Source organism: Prosopis cineraria, unplaced genomic scaffold, assembly GCF_029017545.1.
Source record: "Prosopis cineraria cultivar Desert tree isolate PC_DT_omini unplaced genomic scaffold, ASM2901754v1 PC4, whole genome shotgun sequence".
Classification (NCBI taxonomy): Eukaryota; Viridiplantae; Streptophyta; class Magnoliopsida; order Fabales; family Fabaceae; genus Prosopis; species Prosopis cineraria.
In genome coordinates this window covers 2,609,093-2,624,679 of record NW_026555335.1, presented here as the reverse complement: position 1 = coordinate 2,624,679, position 15,587 = coordinate 2,609,093, and the positions used below count along the sequence as shown (strand labels likewise).

The 15,587-nt window shown below is 32.7% G+C and overlaps 2 protein-coding genes across 3 annotated transcripts; one reads left to right on the top strand and one right to left on the bottom strand.

Moving 5' to 3' along the window:
- The first annotated feature begins 8,857 nt into the window (after positions 1-8,857).
- LOC129309677 (F-box protein At3g07870-like) lies at positions 8,858-12,656 on the top strand. Of its 2 annotated transcripts, XM_054951343.1 has the most exons (5): positions 8,858-9,635; positions 9,981-10,098; positions 11,165-11,305; positions 12,028-12,169; positions 12,266-12,656. In XM_054951343.1, exons 1-5 carry the CDS (start codon positions 8,900-8,902, stop codon positions 12,419-12,421), a joined length of 1,293 nt encoding a protein of 430 aa, XP_054807318.1. In that variant the 5' UTR covers positions 8,858-8,899; the 3' UTR covers positions 12,422-12,656. The 2 variants fall into 2 exon arrangements, with proteins under 2 accessions (XP_054807318.1, XP_054807317.1); XM_054951342.1 differs by having other exon boundaries at positions 8,858-10,098.
- Positions 12,657-13,442: 786 nt separating this feature from the next.
- LOC129310008 (uncharacterized) lies at positions 13,443-14,661 on the bottom strand. Its single transcript, XM_054951813.1, has 3 exons — positions 14,454-14,661; positions 14,277-14,322; positions 13,443-13,867 (listed from the first exon to the last, which is right to left on the bottom strand). Exons 1-3 carry the CDS (start codon positions 14,586-14,588, stop codon positions 13,818-13,820), a joined length of 231 nt encoding a protein of 76 aa, XP_054807788.1. The 5' UTR covers positions 14,589-14,661; the 3' UTR covers positions 13,443-13,817.
- Between the last annotated feature and the right edge of the window lie 926 nt (positions 14,662-15,587).

The window sequence follows — 15,587 nt, the reverse complement described above, 5'->3', positions numbered from 1 at the left end:
TTCTTCCTTTTTTTTCCTACTATTTATTTTTCACCCTTTGTTATAACTGTATTGTAATTCTTGAAATATAAATTTTTAGCATTCTTGAAATATAAATTTTTAGCTAAACCCTGATGGTGGGAGGACTGCAATAACATGGGCAGCCTATGACAGGTAATTGGGCCATGTTTTTATAGGCAAAGGGTTCAAGACACCCATTGATGAACACCACTGTGTCAATAGTATCTCTGTTGAATTTGTTCTAGCAAATGCTTATGGTTCACATTAAACTTATGATACATTAGTAGATTTTAGTTTTAAAAGAATGCTCCAATATATTATGTTGGGGTTTCTACAATATGTTCATACTTAAGGGTTGTTTGAAACTACTTTTATTTTATTGTTTTGAGGAATGGTCTGTTATGTTTTGAAAATATAAAATAATGAAAACAAGTGTTTTTTTACATTCTCTCTTATTTTTCAAAATAATAATTTCAGAACACTTAAAAAATATTTCCATTTTTCTATTCTATAAAATAGTATTTAGTTTTTATGTTTTTCAAAACACTTTCTAAGAAAATGTTATCAATTTTTTTTGTTTTAGAGAAAAAAAAATTATTCTCAGAACATGTTACCAAACAAGCCCTTAATTGTCATGTATACACATGCTACTTGATGATGCTAATGAATCCACTTTTTTACTTCCAAGTAGTCATTTTTTTAATATTGTTTTATTTGGGTTAAGGATTAAAGGAAGTTGTACTGAGCCGATGAAATGAATGATTAGGTTTCTTTTTTGCTAGAAAAATAATTAAGTTGACTAGTCTTATATGATTTCTTAAATGATTTTGATTTCTGACTTGAAATTAAGCCACATTTTTTTCTCCAGACATTCATAATTGATTACAATAATTCTCTAGATTATTATCATAAATTTGGACAATTTTCTCTCCTGTAAAGATTATCTTAAGTAGTAACAAGTTTGCGTTTGAGCCTATATTTTTAATTAGCCAAGCCATAAAAATGCCATTGGGTCCATATTTTGATTTCATTTTTTATTTTAATCTAAAAAAATATGATAAATTTATCACATATGATTAATCATTATGAAATAGATCAATTTAGAAGCTGGTATGTCATTTAAACCAGTAATGCTCTATAAAGAGGGTGCAAATTAGTAAAGAAAGTGCAAAGTTTTTTGTTTAATCTCATGTTATGTTCTTTGTTTAATTTTTTAAAAAATTAATATTCTTATTGCTCAGTTTCTTTATCCTCATTTCATATTGTCCAATTTTACAACAGAATGCTGATCAAAGGATTAAAAGCATGAGTACTGTAGCCAATGCTATATTTTTTTTTCTCTTTTTCTTTTTTCTTTTTGCTTTATCACTTTTCCTGGGTTAGTTATAGGTTCTAGTATATTTAACCAAGTAGAGTTATTTGATGCAAATATATAGGAGCAGGTTTTTATTCTTATTTAGCCATTTTCTTCTTATATGGAAGTATATTCCATCTGTGTTCACCCTCTTTCTTCTTATATGAAAGTATATTCCTCTGCCTTGTAAAGATTAATGATTGAGCTCTTTATATTTGAAAAAGAAATCTTGATAATAAAGTAGAAGAAAGTTGTTTAGGAAATCAAACCTTCAAAATATTGGCTAGGGGAATCTGGGATGCTTCTTTTGAAAGATATATAGTTTCCTTTTAGTTACAACAGTAGTTAATTGTGTCGTTCATTTTCTTGTCATCTATATGTTATCTATTATATGTATTTTCTTTGAAAAATCAAGGCTAAGAATATGAATCATTTAACTTATACTCCCTTTAGAAAATAATATAAGTTGTTTTTTTTAAAGTTTTGATTGATTCAAAATATAGGACATTAGATATGCTTTACATTTTTTCCAATTATACCTTTTATTGAGTAATTAATTATGGGTATCTTTAATAAGTTGAATGTTGTAATCACTTTGGATCACAATATAGGGTTTCTTTTAGAAACCTTGCTTAGTTTAAAACAAAGGATATTAGGTAACTTTGTAGTTCGCAGGGAGTACGTATTAGTTTAAAAATTGTACCAAAAAAAACTTATTTCATTATGATATTAAAAGACAAATGGGTTAATTAGGTGGTAAGAGATAAGTACAGATGTGGTGAGGATTTGATTCTTAAGATTGTTGCTAAGCACTTAGGATCTCATGTTTGGGTAGGAATTAAAGCCACTTGGGAGAAAGTTAAAAAATGGTTTGAGCATGTAACTAATAGTGATATTGTGAGATGGTGTGGGGAAAAAGGATGGATTATTGTATATTAAATCGGCATATAATATGCTCTTGAACATAGGGTAGCAATCAAAAAGAGGGCGGGACCAGGGGGTGAAAGCTCCTTAATGTTATCACCCGTTCCTTTAGTTGACTTATAGAGGTAGCCTCCTTACAAACTCTATAAGAAAGATGCGTGGGTTAAGTATTGATGATTATTGCCCATTGTGTCATGATGGCTTTAAAGAGGTTTTGCATGTCCTTCGACATTGTGTTTATTGGCAAATAGTATGGCGCAAGCTTTTTCTTGCTTTGCTTGGCATTATTTTATGAACTTCAGCTTGAAGGATTGGATTATGAGTAATGTTTTTGAGAGACCAACAAACTTTGAGGTGGATTAGAGTTCATTGTTCATTATTATTTGCCATGGCCTTTAGAAATGTCAGAACACTTTTATTTTTGAAGGCAAATTTGTAACTGTAGATGAGATTATTTCACGAGCTTAAGTGATGATTGTGTCATCAAGTAAGGCATGACAAAAGGTACTTAAGCATTCTTTAGGTAATTCCTTGATGATCACAAATGTGATGGGATGAAGTTCGCTAGAGGAGGGGTGGTTGAAACTCAATGTTAATGGAGCCTATGTTTTCACTGAAAACATCACTGCTTACAGGGGATTGTTGCGAAATGAGAGTAGTAGCTTTTTCTCTAGGTTCATATGTCAAATTGAAGGAGGTGATAGCCTGAATATAGAATTATGGTCAATTTTAGTTGGACTTAAAAAAATGTGGGATGTGGGTTTCAAAAAAATAATTCTTCAGACTGACTTTACGAATGCCTTGGAACTAGATATTATGGAACCTAATGTGGATTACCTTGACTATATTTTGTTGCATAAGGTGCACCAATTTATTAAATTGATTGGGAGATCCATCTATAACATACTCATAGAGAATGAAATTGAGCAGCGGATTACCTCGCTAAGCAAGGACTTGTTATAGGACTTGGTTTGTAGTTGATTCTTGAACCCATGAATGCTCTCATTAGAATTATTGATTTTGATGGGGTTAATTAGGCTTGTATTAGGAGAATTTAGGTAGGTTGGCTACTCCTCTTTTATCCAAAAAAGGTATTTAAGGTGTTTTCTCTTAGAAAATATTAGGCAAAGAATATGAATAAATTATATTGCGTTAAGAATTGTATAGTAAAAATTAATTTTAAAAGATAAATAATAATCACTTTTTATTATAAAATAGAGAATAAAACTTTCAATTACTTTGTAAAGAAACAATAATTTTTATACCAATAAATTGATGATTGGATTTGTATGTATTACTATGGCTAAGTTCACTTTAAAAAGGGAAAAATGACAATTAAGGTTTTAATTTCCATTAAGGATCATGGTCCTTACTTAGAATAAAAAACATACATAACCTTACAAAATTAATTTCTACTAAATACTAAAATGTACATAACAATGCTTCAATCATTATTGTAGTATGAGAATATTGTTATCGTTAGTTGGAAAAACAAGACATCACACTCAAAAATATATTGTTTCCTAATACGAAAGAAACTCATTTTTGAAACGTTTCAATATCACTTATTAATATACAAAAGTAACTCAAAAATTTATTAATTCCACTTAAGAATATGAATCCAATGACTTGTGAAAATTTCATGCTTATTTGTATACTACTTAAAAATAAAGACATGGCATTGTTGAAATCACTATCATAGCATAATAATATTATTAATATCAGTTGAAAAATAAGGAACCATATTTAGGAATAAATTGTTTTCCAATATGAAATAAACTCACTTTTAAAACGTTTTAAGGTCACTTATTAATACATAAAATTGACTTGGAAATTTAATAAGTTCACTTAGTGATTGTTTTCATCAGGGACATTTAGAGAGTGGGAATGAGCTAGGCTCAATTTGGACTGAGCTTATTCCGATCAGGGTTTAAGTATCGTACCCTTTAAAAAACCTCATATAGTCAAGCTTAGCCTTAATATCTTTGGGCTTCAGTCTTATTCGGGCTGGCTCAAATACCTAAAACTTTTAAAAAATATTTTTTTAACCTTTTTTTTGAACTAATTTAAATTTAAAATTTACAAGTTAATTTTTTTTCCAAATAATATAAACATAACAACACATTCTAGATTAGTAAAATACATGTAATAAATCATAAAAAATACATTAATATTAATATTAATAACAACATTTGAAAAGTTAATTGCTTAATTTAACAACAAAGGCATGCTATTAAGTACTAATAAAGCTTGTAAGGGTTTAAATAACTTGAAAATAAGAGTTTAATAATACATAATTGCATAATCCCTTCACAACAAAGATAAAAATTTCACAATAAAATTCAAAACATTATGCTTAAAACACCATACTGTCAATTTCCTCTTATTCCCTATTCCTCTTGACTCTTTTAATTGACATTGTCATTATCATCCAAAGCTACATTTGAACTCTCAGTGGGCATGTTAATGGGTGAAATTTCTTCAAATAATTTCCTCTCATTTTCAATCACTATTTCATTATATGCAATAAATAAACAAGTTTAGTAATATAATTTAGTGAAATTTGCTTCTAATCAAGAAAGAAAAAATATATAAAAATAATCATATATTACCATTATTTTGAAACCATACAACTAGTTACAGGTGCAAATAAGAGCATGAAAATTATCAGGAAGAAGAGTGCTATGATATTTTGTAAGAACATGTGAACCAATGTTGACTACAGATTCACTTGCAACTGTAGTGATTGAAATGCCAAGTATATCAGCTACCATCTTTGAAAGAATTGGAAATCTACCTTTATTAGTATTCCACTAATTAAGGATATCTAACTCTTAATATACGTGAGGCTGAAGTATTGCTTCATCCAGATAAAATTCAAGCTCAGACTTGCCAACAGACATAAAATTTATACTTGTATAACTAATCTAATCCTGCATCATGCAAAAATTTTAAGTAATATATGTCTTAAAAAATTAAAATAAGATTAAAATAAAAAAAACTTACATCTAAAATCTCTTGAATATTACTTGTTTTTGTTGAAACATTAGAAGTAATGGAGGATTGAGCTTGATATCTATGTGTTGGCATTGTTGAACTTGATCCAGCCCCAACATTAGAAATAGAAGTCATCTCTTTATACTGATTAAAAATATATTTCAATTTGCTTTGGATATTCCCAATCTTGGCATGGCAACTTATATTATCAATTTTGGCATACATATACTGTATCATTTGAAGCTTCATTCGTGGATCAAGCACAGCTGCAATTGCAAGGATATTGCTATAATCATTTCAATACTTATCAAACTTGTCTTTCATTCTTTTGGCCATTTCACAAATCACAAGATCACCATTGAACATATTTTCATCCAACAAGAGTCGAATTTTTAACACTTAAGAGAAATACAAATTTGAAGTGGGATAAGATAACCCAGATATCAACCTTGACGTAATATCAAATGGCCTCAAGAAATTGCACATTTCCTCTCCTCTCGTCCACTCTTCATGTGTTGGGTAAGATGTGAAACTTGTATCATGGCAAAATAAGTTAGTAAAAGCACGATAATATTTTAATGCACTTTCAAGCATTGCAAAAGTTAAATTCCATCTAGTGGGCATGTCCATTTGCAAGCCCATTGAGCAATCAATTCCACTAACTTCTCCAACATATTGCTTGAAAGCAATTATCCTTGCCTATGATTTCTCACATACTTAATGCTGCCCCTAACCTTGTTTAAAGTAATATTCATCACTTTCAAACCCTCTTGAACTATCAAGTTTAAGATATAGGTACAGCACCTTATATGAAAAAACTCCCCTTCACAAATCAAGTTTGCACTATCTTGTAAAGCTAGCCTTTCTTTCAATTTCTCCTGCAAATTTAAAGTGATAGAAAATACTTTCTTATGATCCCTCACTCCACCAAACAATTATATACTTTTCTAGCCAATTCTACTCTAGAATCTAGGGGTTCCATGTGACAAAAAGAAAATATTTTACTATTTAACATTTACTTTTCATCAACAAAATGAGCAGTTAAACATGAATAACCTTCAAAGGTTATAGTTGTCCAACAATCAAATGTCAAGGAAATTCTTCCAATGCTATTTAACTATTTTTGTTTCAAGGCTTCTTTGTGCCCATCATATACTTTCATGACATTATTTACTGCTGTTTTTCTAGTAATGCACTTCACACTAGGATTCAAGATAGTAGAATAATGACTAAACCATTTATATTCAACAATAGAATAAGACAAATCATGTTCAATTATCATTATAGATAAAGAATGCCACGCCTCCTTTTCATCAAGTTTCCTAGACCTCAATTTTCCTTTTTAATCCATCAATATTAGCCTTACATCATGATACTTAGCTAATTGAGGACAATTCTTAGCATGCCGTGCTAGATGAGATGTGCTATCAGCTCTAGATCGTGCTAAATCTTTATTGCAACCATTACATCTAGCCTTTATTTTTTCATCAATTATAATTTTAGAAAAAGACTTTCAAATATCAAACGTGCAAGTTTTAACTTTTTTACTTCCAGAAAGGTTCCCTCCTTATTCAAAAGCTATTCTTTTACTAGAACAAACAAATTTTTCCTTCTTATTCTGGGATGCAAACACAATCGCAACATTACGCAAATTATCACCCACCTTGCTACCACTAGCAGCCACATTTCTATTACTGGCAAAACCCTCAATTTTAATATGTTTCGTTTGCCTAAAAGATATTGTTTACTACGTATAATGGGACATACAAGACAATTAAATAAAATTAATTAGCCACCATTAGTCCATTAAACAAGTTAAAGAGAGAGCATGAAAAGAAAACATTTCATTCAAATTCCTATCATCAATCTAATCACAGCTTAACCTCAACAAACAATTACAATTTCTATACTAGTAATCAATTTATATAGAACATAATTATTATCAATCCACATTTTTTCGATAATCAAACATCAAATTATAACTTAGTTGGAAAAGTCAAGTCACTGCAACTTAAATTAAAGCATCAGTAAGGATTAAAATTTCTAATCTGCCAAGGACACTAAATGTAGCAGGAAATAGTTAATCATAATTGATTAATCAAAAGATTTTATGTTGTTTGAATCCTATCGAGAATCACAGACTGATCAATCCATGAGATGAAAACAAAAAAATTTAAAAAATTAGACAATGAAAGCTCACCTGTGCTCCCAAGGATAGCTGGCGGTGACGTCAGGGAGATATGCTTGAAAGAGTGCAAAGCCAAAACTAGAAGGAAAAGAGGGCAACAACGAAGCAAGGGGATATGAGATTTGTGACAATATGATGCGAGGAGAATTGCGATCAAGACAAGTCGAGAGAAAGGAGAGTCACTGAACTCACTGGAGAGGGACGAGTCTTTTGAGATGAAAGGAGGAGAGTCATAAAGTCACGATTGATAGATCTGCATTGTCTCTAGTTTGTGTCGTCTCCGAGTGTCTGAGTCACAGTGAGAGGCTTGGCGGTGGTGGCTTTAGCTGTCTCGATCGTCTACATCACTCATTCGTCTAAGTTACTCAATCTAAGCCACCGAGGGTCTATGTCGTGCTATTGTTTATAATCTCTCATTCGTCTCTACTTGGTGCTTGCTCTGCTTCAGTGCTTCTAGCTAGCTGTGTGTGACTATGTGTACTTCTCACTTCTCAAGTTCTCTATTTTTTTCTTTTCCCGCGAGTGTGACTGAGGCACTGAGCACTTGAGTCTTCAGCAATGAGCTGACTAAGTAGTGACTGACTGTTTGATTAAGAGCAACTAAAAAAAAAAGATGGTGATGCGGGTATTCGAGCTAAGCCCAAACCTATTCAAGCTTGGCCCAAATTTTGTTGGACTCATTCGAGCTGCTCGAATAAGCTCGAACATTAAAAAAATATTTTTTTATTCGGGCTAAGCCTTAATATTTTCAGGCAATTCGGTTGGCTCGTCGGGTTTAGTCCAAATTACCGGCTCTGAGGACATTTAAGACAATTTACATTCTTTTAAATTCCAAGGAAGGACCATGGTCCTTAATTATATTTTAATATTTTATGATCCTCAATTAAAATTAACAACTTTAGGGGGTCCTTAATGGTCATTTTCCCTTAAAAAAACCAATTTTACTTCATTTTGCTTTTAAAGAATAATAGCAACAGTGGATGGAACTTTATGAAAAAAAAAAGTCACCCTAATTGAAAGAGAGAATGCGAAACATTAAAGGAAAAATAGCGATGAAGGATTATTGAAAGAAATTTATATCAATCAAAAATTAATTGTTATCAAAATTTAAATAAAAAATGTTAAAATAAATTATTGTTAATTTAAAATAAGTTATCGTTAAAATATAAATAAATATTTATTAATAAAAGATTAACTTAAATTAATAATTATTCATTTAAATTTTAATAATAAATAATTTTTTATTAATATAAATTTTTTTCAATGATCATTGGTTGATATTTTTTCACTGAAATCAAAAAAGGGGTATAAAGTGGCAAAGTATAAAACTTTAGGGCATAATATTAATTTACTCTTAATAATAATCATTTTTTGGTGAGTTTTTAACAATCTCAACTGAACTCATCCTCGTGGAAAGACGAAGAGCAGAAACCCCAATGAATCGCAAGAAGAAAAGAGGAGCGAGCAATTTAGGGAGCAGCAGTTTGAAAGAGACGGCACCGGTACTGCTATGGACGGGTCAGTGCAAAATCCAAACTTTACCTCCGAACATTATCATCGACATTCTCTCAAGACTTCCAATTAAGTCTATTCTCAGCTGCAAACGGGCCTGCAAAGCTTGGCTTCGTCTAATCTCGCATCCTCGCTTTGTCGAACTTCAACTTGCAAGATCTTCCACTTCCATACTTATCAAAACGATACCTTCCCTCTCCGAATCGCGCAAAATCATCCTTACCCATGTCGACCAACGGGGTCGCGATCCCTATCGCTTTGATAAATTGATGCTCACTCCCAAGATTAACCTGCCCTGCTCGAAATTCGGCCTCTTGAATTCATGTAATGGCTTGCTCTGCTTATCTGGCGTTGAAAAAGATGACCCCATTTGGGTATGCAATCCCATTTTGGGAGAGTATGTCACTATTCCTCCAGCAAGTGAAGGTAGGAGTATGGGTTCTTTCATTGGACTTGGATTTTGTGCTGTGACAAATCGGTATAAGGTGCTACAAACTTTTCATCCGAAGGTTAAGTGGTCAGGGAATGACTATCTGGATGCTGAAATATATCACATGGATACAGGAACTTGGAAAAGCATTGGGTATGCACCCTGTGCTCTTGTTGCGCCATCTTTTAATTCCTTCTTACGTGGTTCTCTTCATTGGGTTCCAAGTGCAGGTAGCAGTTCTGAATATATATATTCTTTCAATTTTGAGACTGAGGAATTTGGGTCGGTTCCTCCACCTCCATGCCTTGATGGAACTAAAAGGAAAATTTCTAATGATCTCAGGTTGGGGGTGGTTGAAGGTTGTCTCTTTGTATGTGTCTTCGGGGATAGTAGAAAATTTGATATTTGGGTTATGAAAGAGTATGGGGTGAAGGAGTCTTGGACCAAGCAGTTTGTGATTGAAAATTTATATCCTAGAAAATCCCACTCTGACTTTTATGAGCCGGTAAAGTTTATGGGCAATGGGGAAATCCTGATGTTGTACAACGACTCAGAAGTTCTTTGTTATAACACAGGGACAAAAAGATTGCGGCGTACTAGAGTTACCCACACTCGTCACGAATTTAATTCAATTGCTCTCACTCCAAGCTTGGTCTCACTATATCATGTTGCCAAGGGAGAGCTCGTGCAAAGGTAATTCTGATAATTTTTTTCAACTCATCTTTTAAATGTTATCACCTTGCTTACGTGATGCTTCCTCTATTTCTATACATAAGAGAAAACTGTATCACACAATTTAAAAAATTAATTTACTATAATAATTATATTTGAAAATAAAAAAATTGGACTGAAATGTCTTATGTTAATCAACATATAAGCATGCATTAATTATTTTTCGTTAATATAAATTATGAGGGATGATTTAAAAAATATATAATAAATGTTTATTGAAATAAGTGATTTTGCTTATATAAAAAAAAAGTGAAAAGTAATAGTTTCTCTTACAATTAGAAATGGAGAGAGTATATGGAAAAAGTTCTGCTGTCTAACAGTGGTCAGCTGGTTAACCCTAACACCCTAACTTCGAATGACATGATGATTTTGAATCTACACATGATGTTGCTGTGAAAATGTTGTGTCCAAGACCTAAACATAACTTATAGCATTTTTTGAATCCAGCTTATTGTTCAGAATCTGCCATCAAACAGATTCTTGTTTTGGGCTGGTTTAGTGAACAACATAACTGCTGTAAAATAATAACTCGTGAAAAGTGGATGGTGATAATCAATGAGGTACTCTTATGCGTGCGTATCACCCTATAAATCAATTCTCGTAGCTCTTATATGACCATTAATTTTCCTGCTCATCCTCTGCCATATTTTTTTCACTTTCTTCTTTGTCTTAGATTTCTTATTTAGTCTTCATCTTATAAATTATGCATAATGCCTCTAGAAATACTTCCATTTCTTGTATTCCAATGATGCTCTGTAACAGGATGATGTGGCATAGTTCTTATGAAGTAACACACCAGTTGTTTCATGACAAAATGTGCATTCCATACATGTGGATGAAAATGTGATTATGAGCTGTTAAAAAGAAATATCACATTTATCATAGTATGCAATAGCAAACAAACACCTTAAAGTTTGCACTAAATTTATGTCCTCTAAATATTGTATTGACTATTGCAAGTCAGCAGTCATGCTGTACTCTATATAGAGATAAAATCATAGAACTACCTTGCCTGCCTTTCACGTAGGGTGCAAGGCAGTAAAGAATATGCGAAGTCATTAGCTGAAGGGACTGCTGAATATGCTGCTAATTTTGAAACATCAAATTATGAGGTGGCCGGAGTCAACTCAACTCTTGATAGTGTTCCCAAGGGATTGCCAGTTCAAAGGTGATTGTGATTTTTTCGTTTAACTCCTGATTGTTATTGGTTTGTCACATGATCTCTGGCGAAAGCTTTGCTGTCTGTCGGTGCTCATTCAATCTAACCTATCTGCTAAACTGGCATGAATTAATACCACATGATGATTTTGTAGCTGGAGCTAACTCAATGATGCTTGTATTCAGTGTTTTAGTAAACGTCATAATTGGTTATTATTATAAAGTAACATCTAGTATGTAGTCCTTCTGTGCATAGTACATACGGAAAAAAATCTGATCCATAGCTTTTAGTTGGTAAAATTTTTTAGCGCGGTTCCTTATAGTTTTTAAGCTGCAATTTATTTTCTTGCTCATGCTCTGCTATCTTTGTTTTAGTGGCCTCACTTGCTGATATTTCTGATTCCTTGTTCTGTGACGGGATGATGCGTCATAATTCTAATTAAATGTCAAATTAATTGTTTCATGAATAAGTTTGCATGCCATACAGTTTAAACATGCACAAAACTTTGAGTAAAATGTGAAATGTTTGTTATAAGTTTCTCCGATAAAGGTGGTCATCATATTGATGAGCGATAAAAAATTATCCATGTGTCATTTTTTGTTGGAAAACCTGGTGGCAAACAAACATCCAGATTTGCATTGAAGCCGTCATTCAAATGTTATCTCTCAACTCACCAGTCATATTGTGCTCATTTTAGACATAGAAATAGATATTGCTTATCTCTCATGTAGGGAGCCTGGCCATAAAAAATATGCGAAGAGCGCTGCGGCTGAAGGGGGGAATATTGAGTGTGTAAGCTTGGGAACGTTGCCCAACCAGCCTGCCGGATTCAACTCAACTCCATTCTATGGTCAACGAGTTGTCTACCAAATAGTCAGTTCTCATCCCATCGAATGCTATCTTCCAGGTTCTTAAACTATGATGAGTATTTCTTCGATCTTACTTGCTGTATTTTAACCAACTTTGCAGCTGAATGCTGATCAAAGCAGAGAGTATAATATGGAAGCAGCAAATGCTGAAAGTTTAGGTCGTATTTCTGCTCAGGGCTTCTCAGCACCTCCTCTTGACGATGTCTCTAGCAATTTAGCTTCTAAGAAGTCTCTTCCTCGTTGGTGGCAGTGTTAAATGCGAAAATAAGTCATAAGGGTCGCCGTAGTGCTTGTACTGTTTATTGTAATTATTTCCCTTTTCATGTTGGTTTTTGGCAATTATCGTGCTGATACCTACCTGTTTTTCAGCTGTCGTTGTCTTTTTTTCCCTTTCCCTTGACCGGATTGTGTAGAACACAGGTTAGAATTCAGTAATGCGCAATAATAGGGAATATCTGGCCATCTAAGAAGGCTTAGTTTATTGATTCAAATCCTTGCCGCTCGTTCTTCTCGCTTTCTCTCTCATTGAGCCACTTCACGCTCTTCCTTCATGGAAGCCTTATTCCTCTCAAGATCTACGTTTGTGGTTTTCCCAGTCTTGTATGAGAGAGGGTTAAGGGATTTGTATTGTCTCTCGAACAATGGTGCTAGGTTTTCTTTTTCTCGTCTTTTTTCTTGAGAAGTAAAGATGGTGGTGTGAATTGCTTATTTTTGTGTCATGTTGATCAGGGTGACTCCAAGTGGGACGCGTTGCGTGTAATCTTTCGTAATTTTGTTATCTTTACATGGTTCTCTCGTATCAATGTGGGTTGTTGTATGGGAGAAATGTTTTGGCTTCATTCAGACCATCATCAAGTGTAGGATGCCTGTAATTATAATATCAACAGCCCAGGGGGTTGTAAAAGCAAAATGACAATTATTCTACTTCTGAATTACGATGGAGGCGAGAAAGAGACGAGTGCGCAATGTGAATTTTTTGACTAGGCATGCACGTTCCAACTTAGAAGACACTAAACACATGTTTGGGATGGCACTCAGCCGCTCAATGTTTCAGCTTTTTTCTTTTTTATGGCAGAACTTAATCCAGAGCTTAGACTAATGACGGAATCTTCTTAGATGGAAACTTTCCTACCAACACTACTACATTTCTAAAACTTGAATTTGAGAGCACACCTTTTTTATTAGTTGAACCATGTTCAGAAATTTTAGTATTCTTTTTCTTCCTTGCTACAATCACTACTTGGGGACCACTACAAAAAAGGTGAGAAACAAGAAAAAAAAATTAAGATGTCATATTTAAGATTAAAATAAATTTAAAAATCCATCTCTAGTAACAATCTGTTCATTTTTTATAAAAGCAATAAATGAATTATGCATAATGACTCATCTCTGACGCTAAAATTTGGTAATGTCTCTAGATTCGTCTCATTTTCACAGTGGGCTGGGGGCACAGCTCATTTGCAGCAATCAAATGCGAGGCGAAACAGCCTTTTGTTGAATCATAATAATAGGGCAAGGTTACGGATGCAATTACGAGGTCAAGATCTTTGAAAAGTACAAAGATTCCATTTTTCACATTTTATTCCCACGTTTATCCAGGACGCAGAGCAGATGACGCCCGCCAGAATGCCTTCTCTGCAGAATTCTTATCTCTATTTGTTATTCTCTCTCTTTTCTATGCACGCCTTCAAAGCTTGTACTTCTGTGGAGAGGGAACAAACATTCAACAACTTCATAAAACTTAAGTACCGGGAGCAAGACAGGCTGATTTTCTACAGGAAAAAAATGTGATTTAAACACAAACATCCTATAAACCGCGATTCAAGTGTAGATGGTTAAACATTTGATTAAATCAATGCATCTATCTTTACTCTTCGGTTGACTAAACTATCCACGCAGTGGAGCTGAAAAATAGGTCAAGAGAATCAAAAGCTCGTGTTTTATCAAGAAGAATCAAAAGCTCGGCAGGTCGCAGTGATAGACACAAATAGTTTGGCATTATGGAATGATTAAAAAATAATTTTCGTATGATAATTTAATATTATCTGAATTCAAGCGAAGCGATGCTGCGAAAATCAGCCAACCGAACGTAAAGAGTCGGCAAGGGATACCCGCTTGGCAGGCTTTCCAATCCCTGTTTGAGTTAACGAGACATTCCTGCGAATTAAGGACGATATTTTTGTCAAAAAACCAGTCTGATCGATCCCAAAATCAGGGTTTAGGGTTTTATGGAAAGTAACAAAAAAGGGGGGGGGGGGAAGACATGATCAAAAGAGATTGCAGAGAACCTGCATTGAAAGATAGTAGGAAGCGCAGTCATTCAGCTGCTTCACGTTCTCATCTTCTTCGTCTGCATCACTCTGGTGAAGTGGTTGCGGCAGAGGGGCTTTTCCCCGGTTTGGTGCAGATTGAATTTGATCCATGTCGCCGCCCGGCTCTGCCCTTCAGCCCAAAGCGATTGATAGCCCGAAGTGATTTTCTTTCTTTGTGCGGTATGATATGAACGCCGATATACCTTTTTTGGTCGGAATACGTGATATAAGTACGTTAAAATATATTCTATTAAATAAAAATAAATATAAAAAAATATGTTTAATTTAAAAATAAATAATTATTTTATTAAAATGTGAGATTTAATTAAAAATATTTTATATTTTTAAATGGAGAGAGTATATTATATTAAATTAATGTTAAATTTACCATCCAAGATCAATGTGTGAAATTATGAATTATTATGAAGGAGAAATCAATCAAAATAATGTAATTTATATTTTTAAAATTTTTAAATCGTGATAAATTGAAGGAAAATAATTTCTCTTTTAAATAGACTGATCAAGTCAACCAAAACACAGTTTTTCATGCTTTATAGTTCATGCAAAAAATGCCGAACGAATTGTACTATTTATTGTTATAAACAGCATCATTTCTTTTTATAAATTTTTTATGCATATTACATTTCATCTCAGAAATGAGTTTGTACATGAATTATAACCAGTATAATGGAACACACAAAAATTATGAGGGGCGTGACGTTATAAGAATGTATATATGTGTATGCTTGTGTGTGTGATAATATTGATATTGATATTAAATGAGTAATATTGATGATGGCAATTTGTAATGTGATCTCTTTTATATTTTAAAACTCATTTAATTTATTACTTCTTTTAATGAAATTAAATTATCAAATATCAAATCAATGAACTTTAAGGACATTGTATAACAAAAAAGCCTGCAGTACAATTCATGTACAAACTCGCCTATTAATAAAATATTTAATTATTTTTAAACTAACATAATATTTTATATTTACACTTATTTAATATAATATTTTATTTTAAAATAAATATAAATCAATTGTAACAAAAAAATATGTAATAAAATTATTAATTTAGATATGAGAAATATGGGAAGATACTTTT

Coding starts and splice junctions, on each gene's coding strand:
- LOC129310008 (XM_054951813.1), bottom strand. CDS start 14,588: ATGGATCAAATTCAATCTGCACCAAACCGGGGAAAAGCCCCTCTGCCG. Junction 14,323..14,453: donor CCTACTATCTTTCAATGCAG/GTTCTCTGCAAT, acceptor CTTAATTCGCAG/GAATGTCTCGTTAACTCAAA. Junction 13,868..14,276: donor TTGGAAAGCCTGCCAAGCGG/GTATCCCTTGCC, acceptor CCCTCTCCACAG/AAGTACAAGCTTTGAAGGCG.
- LOC129309677 (XM_054951342.1), top strand. CDS start 8,900: ATGAATCGCAAGAAGAAAAGAGGAGCGAGCAATTTAGGGAGCAGCAGT. Junction 10,099..11,164: donor AAGGGAGAGCTCGTGCAAAG/GTAATTCTGATA, acceptor CCTTTCACGTAG/GGTGCAAGGCAGTAAAGAAT. Junction 11,306..12,027: donor AAGGGATTGCCAGTTCAAAG/GTGATTGTGATT, acceptor TCTCTCATGTAG/GGAGCCTGGCCATAAAAAAT.